Source organism: Macrosteles quadrilineatus, unplaced genomic scaffold (assembly GCF_028750875.1).
Source record: "Macrosteles quadrilineatus isolate MER2022 unplaced genomic scaffold, UCM_ALF_1.0 Scaffold_7__1_contigs__length_78375512, whole genome shotgun sequence".
In the NCBI taxonomy this organism is placed as follows: domain Eukaryota; kingdom Metazoa; phylum Arthropoda; class Insecta; order Hemiptera; family Cicadellidae; genus Macrosteles; species Macrosteles quadrilineatus.
This window is the reverse complement of record NW_026542600.1, coordinates 53,136,285-53,152,830: the sequence shown is the minus strand read 5'-3', so window position 1 is coordinate 53,152,830 and position 16,546 is coordinate 53,136,285. Positions and strand designations below refer to the sequence as shown.

Sequence of the window (16,546 nt, the reverse complement as noted above, 5' to 3'; positions counted from 1 at the left end):
TCCTGCCCAGCCGCATCCTGCTAAATGTGATAGTGTGGCACCGGCCTTACAGTTACAGGATAAAATTAAAAGTGTTTTTGGTACTTAAGTCTATAAGTTGTATGCTTTAAACTCTGTACTTTCTCATGGATGTTAAATACTTTTGGAAACCCCCTCCAAACCTCAAACTAAATAAATATTTCATTCATTATAAAGTTTCACACATAAATGATCATGAACCACAAAAAGCTTGGACTAAATATAATTCATTGTCAACTCGGTATAAATAAAAAGAACAATTAACATTCTAGGTTTATTTATAAACAGTTTTCATTAAGACTACATATATTTTATCATGTCACAGTATTAAAAATTATAAGTAACATAAACATTGGTACTGTTTTACAATTATTAATATAAAATAATATATAAATGATTAACAAACAGTTCTATTAAGAACTATAACATTTTCAAATCCGCCCTAGCATACTTTACAATGACACGATTTGCATTTTGTTTTGGCACTATCTCAAAACTGAGGACAGAAAAGGGATTCAGACCAAACAACTTACATCCAGATGTATCCTGGTATATTAGAAATAATTAGGTAATATTTACAATGCACCAAACGTACCGGCACCTTAGAATATACAAAATATAAATTACTATTTATTTACAGATACTTATAATTTATGTAAAAAAGTTAAGTCACTAGATAGATTTGATGTGATCTTTGAAATGTTAGTTTAGGTTTCTAATGTGAGCTAACCATTCGAGTTTAATCCCGATATGGTCAACTCCTGAGCAAATAGTTCAGTTGTCATGCTGTACATTAAGCATTTTCTAAGTCCACAGACAGACATTGTTATCTTGTACATATAAATATTAAGTTGGTTAGAGATAGAAATAAGTGAGAATTTTCATTTTTGATGATTTGGTAGTGATAGAAAATATTATAAACACCATTAGCTTTTACTAGCAAACCTGTAATAAAAAAAAAATTGTACCCAAAGCATGAGAGAATGGCCAATAACTATGTATATTTTACAATAAGATACAATTCCATAAAATGCAGTTCTCTAAGACTCCTGAATAAAACAATTAAAGTTTGATTTACATATCGGTCTCAGGTCAATTATTTTATTCTAAGAAGTCTGAAATAATGATAAAGACCACAAGATAAATTCAAGCTACAAAGTTTTTCCTTGAGGTAACTTTGTAAATGTCCTCAATGAAAATTTACAAAATAAATACAAAATTAAGTGTCTATATTTTCTATCTTAAATTAAAATATTATTTACAATGGATGGAGTTGCCTGGCAGAGTCTGTACAGGTGAAGTCCCTTTAATAAATACATCAGACGAGTTATTGAGTGTCACTGAAACAAGATTTTCTAATTATTTAGGTAAAATCCCAAGATGGATAAGTATTAACAACTAGAGTAAACCCTCATTCATGCAGGTCCCATTATTTTAACTTTATCTCGATGGCCATTTGACAGTAATTTGTAAATCCTACAGTACTTCATACTTCTAAGCAAAGAGAATTAAGGTAATAAAATCAAATCAAGTACAGAGGAAACATTCAACGGTACACTTAAGAGGTGTCTAGCACTAGTCGCTTGTGTCTAGGGCAAAGTCCTGCACAGCACCCCTCTCCCTCATGTACTACAATGCTCATGGTGGAGGAAGACACTGTGCCATGTGCAATAGGAATTTATCGCCGCTCTATGGCTATTCCTTGCTCTTCACAAGTACATGACCAGCACAACATACTGTTATATATATATATATATATATATATATTTTATCTCCCACCTTCACATCCTAGGACGCTAGGTTTTATTACTACTTCGAGCTGCATAAAATTAATTCTTCAGAGTTATTTTAAGGCTGATTCCATCTATTATAATACTGTAAGGTAACCTGAGTGCTTACCTCAAATACGTTACTACTGGGAAATATCTCTCATAGTGAGTCGAAGTTTGAGATGTCACTTCCTTGCTGTAAAAATTGAAATACAAGTCATTTAATGAATTGCCAAACTGCAATATATTTCATAAAATTATATGTATACAACATTTTAAATGAACACACAATAATCATCAATATCAACTTTATAAGAATTTTAACTGTCAGGAAATAAAAAAATAACAAAAAGATAAAGTTGGCTTCAACATCAGCACCAAATGCATTTTTGATCAATTCCAATTTTTGATTTAAGAAATACAATATTTTAATGCTTCCTTGCTATGAAAACATATGTAAAATAAGTTAAAAATGAATAGTATGATGTAACAATTCAATATAAACATGACTTTATTGACTCAATGAACAATTATGAAGTATATTACTGGTTCAGAGATATGGATTTCCTTTCAATGTCAAGCCTTACATATAAAAAAATCACAGCAGAAAGGAACTATATTTTCTTCGTGTAAATGTGTTGTTGATTATCCATGCCGTTTAAGTGAATCAAAAATGTTATTCTATTCAAATTATAACAAACTTACTCGATCTGTTTTAAAAAGCTGTGTTTGTGGCATCATAAACGTTGAGCCGATATCTCTTTCCACCATAGTATGGCCCTCCTGCAAAAAATGTCATGTTATTTTATGGCTTAAGGTAATTTAAGAATTAAGAACAATGGTAGATTTAAAAGGTCTTTTGTGGTTTTCCTTTCACTAACTCAGTAGCCTACGTCAATACTTTTATCATAGTTTGAGATTCCTTTTACTCTGATGACATTTGTACTAGACAAAACAGTACACACTTAAACTTGCACAACTAACAACTCAATCTTGCACAGCATGTTCAATTTATATGCTTAACAGGGATACTCACTGTATAAGCAGCAGTGACAAAGTTAATTTCATACCAGTATTGTTAGGTGTTTTAATGTCCATCATAATAACGTATATTACTGCATATACAGCAAGTAAAGAGATAAAAAGTAGAACATATCATTGAGCTAAAACTGGAAAACGCTGTATTTCCAAGTGAGGTTCGAAGTTCGCATAATGGAGTAAGTGTTCTGGGCTGGTTAAAATAATGTGTAACTTTTGCAGATCGGCAAGGCCTGACAATCTGGAAGAGTTGGATAATTGGGTCTGCACAGTTCTAATTTTACTTCATGTCTTTCAAAGTTTTATTTTTCAAGATGGATAGCCAAGATATAGTATAAGTGTATTGAATACCTTTGGAGTACCGATAATTTAGGTATACCTACTACAAAGGTATTACTCCAAGTATTTTAATATATTTAAACCCCTTATAGTACTTCCTAAGTTGATTTTAAAACAACCAAATCTGGTGGCAGTTCTAAACTAAATGAACTGAGAATTGTAAATATTCTTTTAGCTTATGAACACTCTACTTACATCGTTGTTGCGATGAGAGCTCGTGGAAAGTCGTTTTGAATCGTAATCGCGATGAAGACTTTTTGTCGGAGGATGAATTGTTGTCTCATCATAGCTTCGTGCCTCGGAAACCGTCCTAAAATCAATACTTATATAAACTTATGAACTTTTTACAGTGTGTGAACCCAAAAAGGACATACTTTCAAAGGATTCTATTAAGTTGGTAAATTATATGTAATAGTGAAGTAATATTTTTTTAGTCTCTCAGTGCAAAGATTAAAGCAGTGAGCACATCATAGCTAGTTGAAAAGTAACATTTAAAGTTGACACCATTTCCAAACAGTTTAACAAACAAAATACAAAACCATAATTAGGAAAGATAACCAAGGAACTAAGCCTGATCCAGTTCCAAAGATTAAATCTTCACTGCTGTAAATCTATGTTTTGTGTGTCAAGCTTATAATTTCAATTTTTAATGAGAGGGTGGACAGTAAAAGATGTACACAGGAATATCAAGGAAAACACGAGGCACCATTTATGTAGGATAAACTTGGTATTGTAAAAGAAGAAAGAAGCTTATTCTAACACATTCCTATTTCCAAATATCCTGTTTATGAGAAACTAAATCTCCAGTTTACTGTTTTTTTATGATTTTCAGGACATAACAATATTTCTTTCATGTATAGGACATTTCTTCAAAACACTTGTTATTAATTTCAGATGGCAAAAATCATTTCACATTTTTTTTAAACCTCTGATTGAGAAACACTGGATATTTTTTATTTACTATATGTCTATAATACTAAAAGTTTTTTTAATGATGCTGAACGATTAATTAATTTAATATAATTGGATGAATAAATAAGAAAATTAAACTTAATTTTTACCAAAATAATATATTTGATGTTAAGAAAACCAGTTGATGAACTTTCTTTGTACAGTAATAGAATTAACCATTCTCGAGTATCAAGAATTAAGAAATATACCGATTTCGCTATTTGCTAAAATTTTGTTTCACTTCCTATGATTTTTATTTCAAAGTTCAATAAAAAATATCACATTTTTATAGTTGTCACTAAATTGCAATTTTGCTAGAAATGGTCTAGGGCATAACTTTAATCCAAATATTGAAATTGTTAGTACAACGAAATGTAAAAGTCTACACTAGTTATAAAGATCCTAAGTACTTTATTTTAGAATTAGAGTATTTGGAAACTCATAAGCTAGAAAGAAATATTTTGCACAATACTTGACCCAACGTTTATATTGATGGAGCACAAACTGTATAGTAAATATTTTTAATATAGCCTATATTCGTTCTGGTTTTAACTTTGGGCTTAAAAGTTCTTCAGTTCATGTTATACTCTTTTTTCCGTCTATGAGGAGAGATTATAAATTTTGGAAATAACTGATTAGATTTGTTATAAACCAATAAAATCATTATGAAGTTTGGTAAAGAAAGTTAAAGCTTGAACCTAAAATATGTTCTTCAGTAGGTGGGTTCATACACGTACTTTCAATGCCACATGTATAAAATATTTACCAGTAAAATTTTTAAATTACTACAGTGGGTCTTGTATTGTCCAAACATTAGTTTAGTTTACTTTACATGCAGTGTTAACCATATGTACCAAATAACAGAGCAAAGAGAAGTAAGAATGGTAAGTAGAAAGATATGAAAACAGAGATAGTAGTTGAAGAATTTCGTCTTACAGTCGATCAACTTTAGTGATGATGTCTTCTAGTTCTGCCTCTAAGGTGGGAGGGGGTGGAATGTCCACAATAATGCAGCTGAAAAAATAGATAAGTAAGCACCAACGCCTTAGTCTTATACCCCAACATATGCTTTTATGGTATAACTCTTACCTGGAAAAATTATTGGTTCCATATTCTATGTTTTATTCAATAGTATCTCTACTAAAGGAACGTTTTGTCTGGAGAACAAAATATTTTAAATTCTTTCAATGCAATGAACTTGGTAACTCAAAGGTGTACAGATGCTGCGAAACAATTTTACCCTAAGTTTTAAAAACATTAATAATTCATAGCAATAAATAGTTTCTTACAAACTCTCTTTGAATAGATTTCTTCGGTGTTTTCATTAAAGCACCAAAAACACACACCTCCTCACATTCGTGTGCGTTGTGAGCCCTAACATGTACGGTACTCTTGAAATTTTATAGGTAACACCAAATTGTTTTAATTTTTTACCAACGACATTTTTATCATAAAAATGTCTCTTTCTCAAGCTCGAACCAGCACATTCCACTTTTAAAGGCGAGCACTATAATCTCTTAACTTCTTAGCCATCAACCACAAGCACAGCTATATCTCCTTCTGTAGACCTGAAAAAAGGTAATGACTACTCCCAAATTATGTTGTGCCTCCTGCAAAAGTATCCTTTTCCAGCCCTGATATCTTTGAAGTAAATTCAAACTTTGTTAAAACTATTGAAGTTAGTATTTATAAGTATACAAGAAACTAGGAAATAATGAAAGGAGGTAGAAATTTGAATGCCAATCCAATTCCTAATGATAATGTTAAAATTCAACAGCCATAATTTTAACTTTTGGGATTCTGCCAGGTTAAGGCTCATCCTTATAGACGATTGATCATAAGGTTGAACTTTTTTAAGCTTACTAAGATCCAATCACATTCAAAAGTTTTTTTACCTCTCTGCAGTTCGTATGGTGTTGAACTGAGGCTGACTTAGGTCAGTGTGAGGTTCGAGGAAAGCCTCGTCCAGTTCTTTTGTTCGACCGACCGTTGCTGACACCTCGAAGCCAGCTGAGACTAGAGCTCCTGCAATAATATGGAAATCACAATCATGCTACACTTCTGATAATTAATATTCACTACTTATCCAATAGATACATTTCCACTGTAAAAATATTAAAGGGCCTCTGTAGGGTTTATGCTTACAAATGTTTTGTAATTGGCACAATAGAATGCTGAATAGTTGATGACTACAATAGTTTAAAAGCTGAACCACAAAATCCTACAGACCAATTAATTGCAACACATTAATGGCCGAGGGCCCAGTGAAGGACAGTCCCTTTTGGCCCTAATTATTGGTGTAGGGCTATCTATTTGTGTGTGGCTATGACGTCCTAATTATTTACGTGAGGCAAACAGTCTCTTAATTCATTCTTGGTAAGGAGTTTGTGACATGAGACCTGTCTAATTTGCATGTAATTTTTTTTGGCCTTCTAGGAATACACAATAATTCTTCTTACCTGTAGAGGGTTTTCTCGGAGCAGCAGGCTGAGACGAAGATTTTCGTGATCGAAGCTGTTCAGACTGAGTCGTAGAATTACTTGGTTTTCGGCTTGTGTTTCTTGAACCCTGAACATAAAAAAGTTCTCTTGTCAATGAATATAAATGTAAAGCATGGATTGAAATTGTCAAAGAACCATGAACAGGAATAAGGTATAATATGTGTTTCTTGGAAAAACTTTTCACTTTTCAGTGTTTCGGATTAAATTTTAATGTCGGACCTATGTAAACTATGTCCCACATGTGGTCATATTTGGAGCAACTGTGCTAATAAAAAGTAAAGTTTAGTTTATTTTAATTTGATTCATGTCAAGATTTATTCTTCTGAGTAAATATTTGGATTTAGAAATATGTTGTATGATTTTATGAAGCATATTACATCATCATTTTCTTTACTTCTAGGAACTCTGTGATAATCCTACAATAGATAATAACATTTTTTTTTTAAGTGAAAAAAATAACATGAAGTCTACATGTTTTGTTGGTGTTTTTGTGTCTTTGCTGTAAGATGCACACGTTTTATTACTGCATGATTTGATATTTTGGTAAATCTACCAGCACTGACTTTTCTCACAATCAAATCTTAGTGGCGTTATCATTAAACAGAGAGGTAAGGAACAGAGGAAACATTTAATGGTAAACTTAAGTTGTGTCTAACACTTTCTGGTGTTTAGGGCAAAGTCAAACACCGCTCCACTTGCTCTCATGTACTATACCCTCATAGTGGACGAAGACCCTGTTTCCTGTGCGATAGGAATTTCCGCATAGTGCTCACCGTTCAGCTAGGCTCTTCCCTTGCTTGTCACAGGTGTATTTCTAACACAAGATATAGAGCTGAAATCGCACAGTCGTCCCATAAACGTACTTCCTTTATACGTTACTTCTCTGTGATCATTGTCAGGCGAACACTATAACCACAAGCTGTCATACTGCCAAATACAACTTGTTACCAACCTGTTTGTCGGGAGTATTGCGTCCAGGGGTGTCAGGACTGAGGTAGTTGAGTAACTTCTGCTCAGAGGGTCCGAAGGTACTCATAGTGAGCAGAGTGTTGGATGGCTGGGATGGAGCAGGCCTGTACTTGGCCCGAGGGATCATGACAGTTAGGGATCTGTCCCTCTGCTCCATGGAGCCCACAGGCATCGGCACATGCAGAGGAGCTGGCGCTGGGCCCTTAGCCTTCCTTAGCACCTTCTGTCGCTGGGCTGACATGGTCGCCTGCAGCAGAACGAAATTAGCAAATACGAAAGGTTAAAAATGCTGACATTTTAATACATTTTATCAATAGCTATGTCCACACTTGTGCGCTTTCAATTTCAATGTGCTTTTCAGCTTTAAATACAACATTCAATTCAACATGCATCAACGCAAGCGGTATTGCACTCCCCTTGAGTCATGCGTTTTAGCTGTCCACACTCATGCGTCACCTTCCTCACTTTCTAGATACCTTTCCCTAATTGGATGAAGACGGCTATTCTGATAGGAGGGATGGTGAGGCCTATTTAGTGTTAATAAAAGTTCCAAAGAGTAAGAAATCATGGCGTATAATGTAGATGAAGAAGTACTATAAAACTCAAAATTCGTTATTTTATTTTATTTATTTATTGATTTAATATCATCTCAATTAGTTTAATTTATTTTTATTTTTACTTTTTTATTAGTCCGTATGTCTTACTAACATAAATGAGAGCGATAATCTTCTATGAATTCTGAGGTTTCTTAGTTATTCAATATGCTTAAACAACTACAACACGGAAGACTTGTCAAATATGTAAACCAGTTGTCAGTTGAAACGCTTAGAAATCAAGGGCTAGTGGATCGTCTTGCGTTACGCTGTGCTCTATGGAATAGAGCTCATTTCGGGCATGCCTTGACGCATGCGTCACTTGCGTCCTACAGTGTCAGGGCATGCGTAAAATGCGCTTAGCGCACACAAAAGTGCACGAGTGTGGACATAGCTATTGACATCACACACAATAGGAGTGTAGACATCCTATGTATGTCAAATAGAATAGTTAAATGAGCCATTTACAGAGTGAGCAGCTTTTAAATAGTAATTTATTAGTTTTTTGATGATTTGGTAATATTCAATAATATTTGACATTCTAGTAGTAGGAAATGATCCCTAGTTTGGACTCAACTTGGTTAGAATGTTTTTAATGAGACAGAAATCTGTAAATTGACTTCAGCACATTCTGTTGGCTCAACTCAACCAGGATGTTTTCATAATAAAACTTGCTACAACTTTAACGTAAAACTGCTTGTCTTATCTTGATATTCAAAGATATGTGTGGTTTTCAGACTAGCTTTTGAGCCAGATGTGTCAGTTTTTTTTATGATGATCGTCCCCATTTTCTATGCTATTTCCTTGAGGTGGTTCTATGCTACCATTAGTTGCTTCTTACCAAACTTCACTACCTAGAATTATTTAAACTACTCTCTACCAGCTCATTTCCTTAAACTATATGTGAAAAAAATCTATATATATTTGTTGGGAAAATACTATTACCTACCCTACTGCCAACAAAGAAAATATGATTAACATGCTATTGACACTAAAAATTGCACACTTTTCACTGTCTATCGATATTTCTGGGTTTTATCTATTTCTTCTGTAAAGAATATACTATGGACTAAAAGAGAAGAAGAAAGACCTCCCGCCGTATTTTTGTAAATATAGATTATAGTGGTACCGTAATTAGAAGATAACTTAACAAGAAACCTGAAAATGCAACACAAGCTGGCGAAATGCATAGGGTGACACAAAAATCATACCTACTCAAGAAGACAGGCAACCACAAAATTAATTTTAATTAATTTTTCACATTAGTATAGATAACAAATCCACACAAATTTAAAATCCAATACTGTATGACAAACTATCTCACTTATTTCCAATAGAATTTCACCATACAGGGTGAGTTTTAATTGTCCCCCCCCCCAACTTTTTTCTACATTTTTCAAATATCAATCCCAGACCACTTCCAAACATTGTTGGGTAGTAAGTACTTCATTTTGACAAGGTGGTCATTTCCGGCCGCCATCTTGGATCCGCCATATTGGATGCAAAATTGTTTTTTCAAATGTAAATGTGGGGTTGTGACCCATTATTTCGAACTAGATTTTTACCCTAATTACAATGCCGCAAACTGTTTAAAAAAATCTTGATTCATTCTAAAGTTATGAGGGCTTTTTAAAACTTTATTTTTAGCCCATTTTAACATTGTGCATTTACAAACTAAGACCATAATCTCAAAATAGTGCTAGATAAAGATAAGTATACACTACCAGTAATTGTCGACCTATTTTCACTTGGTTATGACTGATGTATTTTTTTCGGCCGCCATCTTGGATCCGCCATTTTGAAATGTGATAAATTATTTTAAATATGAAGGGGGTGTTGTGACCCATCATTTCGAACTACTTTTTTAAGCTGAACTTAATTCCATGATCCGTTTTTCATTTTCATTTTTTGATTTTTAAATATTGACATTTATTACAAAAAAATTGCAATATTTCATAAATAAAACTTGATAACAAAAAATGAATTGCGGCATTGAGTTTAGCTTAAAAAAGTAGTTCGAAATGATGGGTCACAACACCCCCTTCATATTTAAAATAATTTATCACATTTCAAAATGGCGGATCCAAGATGGCGGCCGAAAAAATACATCAGTCATAACCAAGTGAAAATAGGTCGACAATTACTGGTAGTGTATACTTATCTTTATCTAGCACTATTTTGAGATTATGGTCTTAGTTTGTAAATGCACAATGTTAAAATGGGCTAAAAATAAAGTTTTAAAAAGCCCTCATAACTTTAGAATGAATCAAGATTTTTAAAAACAGTTTGCGGCATTGTAATAAGGGTAAAAATCTAGTTCGAAATAATGGGTCACAACCCCACATTTACATTTGAAAAAACAATTTTGCATCCAATATGGCGGATCCAAGATGGCGGCCAGAAATGACCACCTTGTCAAAATGAAGTACTTACTACCCAACAATGTTTGGAAGTGGTCTGGGATTGATATTTGAAAAAATGTAGAAAAAAGTTGGGGGGGGGGACAATTAAAACTCACCCTGTATAAGTTGAAAAGTAACAATATTAAATAAATAAACAAATTACTTGATTTTTTAATTACATAGATTGGTGGCAACAAAATAATTAAAAACCTATTCACATCCAACTATTGTAATTGGCTGAACTCTATTTACTAATAACTAACTCAATTACACTTATGTTCCAGAGGTAGAACATGCACAAAGAAATCCTTTGAACCATGTCTCCGGGAGTGTGAATACCAGATATAAATATGAAGTATTATTTGAGGGATGAAAGAAAACAGGAGGTAAATGTGATGCTTGGTGCTTTGTTAGTTCGCGGTGGAGAATATCAAGACAATTGTTGTACTTGTGTTGATGATGCAGCCCATCTACTCTTTCATACAATCACAGTATTCATACCTTCATTCACTATTCACTATTCTTCACTTTCCCCAACAGGGACCTTATACACAAGAAAGAGTCATCTACTTGAAGCGCTCTATGGATAATTAATCTTTTAAATGTTCAAGCCGAGTGTGGTTGTTACTAAATTGCATCTTTTTGTATTCTAGTTATGAATGTTAAAGTTTCTAAAGGTTTTTAAACATACCTAACACATATAAAATTTTATAAATGGACAAATAGTTTCATAAACCAAAAATTATCAAATGATAAAATAATAGCAGATAAATTGTAGATTGGTGTGTAAACCATGTTTTCTCATTGTTTTATTTGAATAATTTTCTGGAAGGAAATTTTAAAAAGATAATAAGCGAAAATAAGTATCAAGTCAGTTGAAAATGATTGTTTGAAGTAGAAATAAAAAGACCGTTTGTTTAGATTTTTATTAAAATAAAGCAGTACTTTATTGTTCTTGATTGAATTTATATTCTGTGAGGAAATTTTTAACAAAGAAACTGATTTCTTAAGCTGTATAAAAGTTAAAGCAAACAATTTGAAAATAACAACATTATCAAATGTACTTTATAATTCACATTTTTTACAATTTTGTGACTACATGCGTTTTCTACTTTATCAGAGTTTTTTATTCAATTTATTTATATGTACATAGTATATTCCCACTTATAATCAAAAACTTAAATTTTCCTTTACCTCAAACCCCTGTTTGTTTGGATAAATTATTTTACACAAATAAATCTCAAAAATAGTACTGAGAGAGTAATATCTTAGAGTAAAATGTTAAAATCAATATTAAATAATTATTCATTTGCATTCTAGTTAAAAGTTTACAAGTATTTAGGATCGATATGAAATAATTTTCACTGAGGAGGGACGGAATGTTTACAGAACATTTATTTGCAGCCGCTCGTTACAGAGCTCACTCCACCAACTGATGTTTCTTTGAGCTGATCACAAACTGTACTTTAATTGTTACGCCTACAGACAGAACTGTGCCAGCCCTTTGTTATTGAAGTTGGTTATTTCCTACACACTGACTGATATCCTCAATTACCTTGTAAAATGCAGCTGTGTTGGATTGAAAATTACTTTTTAATTTACAGTTTCAAAACAGTTAGTTTTACAGACCACCACTGATCACAGTGATTTATATGAGTTTAGGTACTAGAACCAAACCCTCTCCATCCATAATCATTCATGCTTCATCTTTTAGGGATGAACGAGAGGCGAATTTCATCCCCCTAGACAGTAGAGTTAAAAAACTTTCAAAGCGTAAACATAGTTTTGTGAGGTGTTTATATTTCTTTTTCCTTATTCTACAACAGAACAATCGTAATAAGGAAAGTAACTCTACAATTATATCTTAACTTATTCATTTTATTTGGTTACAGTAAAACCTCCACTAACAGTCACCCTTTAACCGTATCACTTTCTGTTATCCGTCACCTCGCTACAGTACTTAGATTGTTTTTTAATGTGGTTTTATTTCACTGTACAAACATTGAACAAGTCCAACATACAAAATATCAGTTCTGTATAAGTACCCCTCTACAACCTGTATATGTACTTTCATGTAAGTAATCTAAATATAAATGTTATACTATTTACTTGTACAGGGTTTAATTTCTTCCAAAACCTTTTAAATCAACTTACTGTATGTGTTTTTAACAGAATTTCTTCTATCCCCCTATTCGTTTAACCATCACGGTCACAAGAGCGACGGTTTGATATTACTTTATTTTGGTTATGGACTCTTGCCATGAACATTTCTGTATCTCGAGTTAAGAAATAATTCTGAATCTGATCTAATTTTTCTAATGTAAATTGTTTATTGGATGTCAAAATGTGATGAGCTGACCTGTTTGATATATGCTGGGGGCGTTGCCTCCACGCTTGTCTCACTGCTGGTGTCGCCCATGGGACTGATCATGGCCCGCTTGTCCCCCGTACCGGGTTGACTACGGTACCGCCGGAACCCCCCGCCACTTGTCCTGACAGGGGCCTCTCTACGTTTCATACACGCAAGAACACAACATACCACCAACAGCACCACCAGGCACACCCCTACTGTTACCAGGACTAGAAGTAGCACTGTGGAAAATAAATGTTTCTTATTAGTTATTAAATACATTTTTAAAATGTAGAGTTTTTACACTGAAAATGTTTGAAACTGGTTGCAAGTGTTAAAGATTTTTTTTTATATTTATGCAAGTTTTAAAATATTTAAGGTAGGTAGTTATGTTGGACATACAACATTACAAATCTTATTCTTCCAAATATTTTAAACCATTTTAAAACTAATAACCTCCCGTAAGCTTTAGCTCATGTATTTCTTCTCCAATAATATTGAACGTTCACAGCTGATACTCCTAAATTGGTAGGTTAACAATAAATATATCAATGACTAAAGATGTTTTAAAATTACATTTTCTATTGAAATCCATCACAGATTGGTGTTTACTATTAAGATTTGTGTTGACTGCCTTACTGGGAAATGGCAAGTAATATTGCATCTTTTAAATCACCTCCCTTAATAAAATAAACATTTTAGAAAAAATCTATCCTAAAGGTTGATCTGATCCCAATGGCAGGCAAATACTATTTTTCCTCTCTCTACAATACTGTAGAAAAATTCTACCTTTAAGGTTGATCTGACAGTTGGCGCCACCATACCACTGGAAGCACTCACACACCATTTCTTCGTCACTCCGTGAGTAGCACGTCCCGTGATAGTTACACCTCTCGCAACCAATCTGCTCAGCTGTTGAATGGTAAACAATGAAATATTATAGATGTCATGGAGTGAAATGCGTATCAGTAATTTTAATTCTTTGTAGTACTCCGATCTTCAGAGTAAATTTTGAACATGGGAACTCAACATTTAGAATATTCAAAGTAGAGCTTTTGTATTTGTTCTTCAATATTTTGTTACTTCTGTTGATTATTTTTTTCTTTTATAAAAATTATGGGAATTATAACTACAACATTACATTCAAAACTAAATTTTTCTAAAAATTTATTTTTGAAATTGTATGATTATTTTCGCAGCATTGCTTGAGGTAGGGCATATGAAATAACAGAAATATTTACTCAAACACTTGTAAGTCCATTTCTAATTTAAATTTGTTATCACTAAAGCATTGTTGTGTTGTATAATTACCTGCATCATCATTAATTAAACAGTTGTAGAAATAAGATATAGAACACTTATTAGAGAATTTCTTACTGTCTTTTAGGATATCAATATCACTATTTAAGTCTATATTACTAGAACAAATTATCAAAAAAGTTTTTACAAAAAACAAAATTAATATATGAAATGATCTTTTAGGAACCTGAGCAAAGTCGGCCCGGATATTGAGTGTTCGGAGACAGATCTGAGAAGCCTTCTTTGCAGCTACAAGTGTAAGTTCCCCGCAAGTTAAAGCATTGAGCGTCCTCCGAACAGTCATGGAACTTGGTGTCCGTACACTCATCAAAATCTAAAACAGGTAAGTTAATTTGTTATACAAACTGTCAAACTATTTAGACTAGAATAATTTTATTGAACTGTGGAAAAACAAACTTTGTTCCATACTATGCTTCATTATAGGTGTCATCCTGAAATAAGAGAACTATGGGAGATAGGCAATATACTTAAACTAAACACAAACTGAAAGTATTCTTTCATTCACCCATTTGGATACATCCATATGTAATATGAATTTAGTTACAATTATATGGCTCTTATTATTTTTTTCAGTTTTATACTTTTGAGTGATCAAGCTATTGAAATGTATATAGCTTAAATGAAAGCAACTAAAACGTTCAAAGTGTCGAGGAAGAGAGGAGAAGCTTTGTAGAGGGGTGAGGGTGAGGTGGAAGGGAGGCATCAGATTCAGAGGGGAAAGTCTCATTAGCAGAACCCGTCCAAGCAAGAATTAATAACTGTTTTTATTTCTGTTGGATTACTGAGCTGTGCTATTCCTAACATTACGGTAATTATAGTGAAAGTTTTTTTTTACCATTTACTTAAATAATTAATGGTATTAACATTGTTTTAGTACTCTTTATTATCTCAGTAAATGTTATTTTGTAATTTTTTTTTAAATTACATTTTAACGTTTAAACTACCTTTTCCTACAGTCACCCGACAAAGTGGGCTTCCTGGCACAGATTATAATACAGAAAGCAACTAATTGCTGCATTTACTTACTTTGCCGCACACTTTTTACTTTGTTGCACACTTTTTACTTCGTCCCACACCAGTATTCCAACCAAACAACACAAAACGTTATTATGCACGTAAACCGTTTACGCTTAGAAACACTTAAAGATACTGCGACTACGATCAGCTGGAGCAGCGTTTCCCATTTCAATGTTTGGATTTAACCTAACCTAAAAACGTGTTGTACAGTGTTTCAAAGACTAATATACTTTAAAGTAAATGTTGGAAAAATATAATGTGTAACACGAGTGCAAACTGCCTTTGCTGCACTCGAGAAACTGTTCACACTCGCCTACAGCTTGTGCGTAAACAATTCTCACGTGTGCAGCAAAGTGCCACTTAGCAAACTAGTTACAAAAATAACTATTTCATATTCATAGCACTTTGGGTTTGGGTACTTTTTAGGTCTTATGGAGTAGGGTTTATATTCAATGAGTTTACATACTGATAGTGAATTTTGTAATATGAATTGTTATGAATATTTTCACGTCAAACATCATTTCCCTATTTCATATAAGAGGAAAATTGATCCAAATAAATTTAATTTGTTTTTACCTTCAGCGAGCAAATACTGAATTTGTTCCTTGGCTGCGTAAACTTCTGTGCCTCCAAGACTGTAATTGTTACTCCTCAAAGATTTGCGTAGAACATCTTGCAGTCTTGTTTCTTCCGTGTTGTCAGACAACTGGAAAAGAGTGAAAAACCTGTTATATGTTACTTCTTCTTACTCGTACATTAATGCATACTAGACAACAATAAACATAAGTCTTTTAAGTGTTTGATATCTTAAAGGATACTGCAAGGACTAAATTAATAACATAATCATTTCAATTTGAAAATTCACAATAATATCTACAAAGATCTAAGGTATTAGTACCTGAACATAAAATCTAACAACAGCATTGTCAGGCTCTCTAGCAGGCTCAAAACCTCTGACTTCAACTCCGTGGTATATGTCTCTTAAGTCTGACTGCATCACCATCCGGTCCAGACCTTCCCTTGTGGCGTCCACAAGACGTTGGTAGGGTCCAGAGGTTGGATCCTCCAAGGGACCTTCATATCTGATATGATTCTTGCTATATCGGTCCAGAACCAACCTCATGGTGTACGTGTAAGTTGCTGAAAAAACCCAAACATTTTGGCTTATTTGTTAAATTTAAATATTTAGAAAATGTTCACCCTCATGACACTGTTTCGACTAATCTTGGAATTTTCACAAAAAACTTTGAAAAACGTTATTCATGTAGAATTTGTCATG

The 16,546-nt window shown here is 33.2% G+C and overlaps 1 protein-coding gene across 1 annotated transcript in view; it reads right to left on the bottom strand.

Moving 5' to 3' along the window:
* Positions 1–278: 278 nt before the first annotated feature.
* LOC128998505 (uncharacterized) overlaps positions 279–16,546 on the bottom strand; it is a 146,143-nt gene continuing 129,875 nt past the window's right edge. The window contains exons 8-20 of the mRNA XM_054424669.1: positions 16,166–16,407; positions 15,844–15,973; positions 14,417–14,563; positions 13,720–13,842; positions 12,940–13,172; positions 7,569–7,832; positions 6,575–6,683; positions 6,011–6,140; positions 5,052–5,129; positions 3,360–3,474; positions 2,493–2,570; positions 1,918–1,983; positions 279–1,358 (exon numbers count right to left, since the gene is read on the bottom strand). Of these exons, the coding sequence (XP_054280644.1) occupies positions 1,948–1,983; positions 2,493–2,570; positions 3,360–3,474; positions 5,052–5,129; positions 6,011–6,140; positions 6,575–6,683; positions 7,569–7,832; positions 12,940–13,172; positions 13,720–13,842; positions 14,417–14,563; positions 15,844–15,973; positions 16,166–16,407 (1,685 nt within the window). The 3' untranslated portion in view covers positions 279–1,358; positions 1,918–1,947. The remainder of the gene's footprint in view (positions 1,359–1,917; positions 1,984–2,492; positions 2,571–3,359; positions 3,475–5,051; positions 5,130–6,010; positions 6,141–6,574; positions 6,684–7,568; positions 7,833–12,939; positions 13,173–13,719; positions 13,843–14,416; positions 14,564–15,843; positions 15,974–16,165; positions 16,408–16,546) is intronic.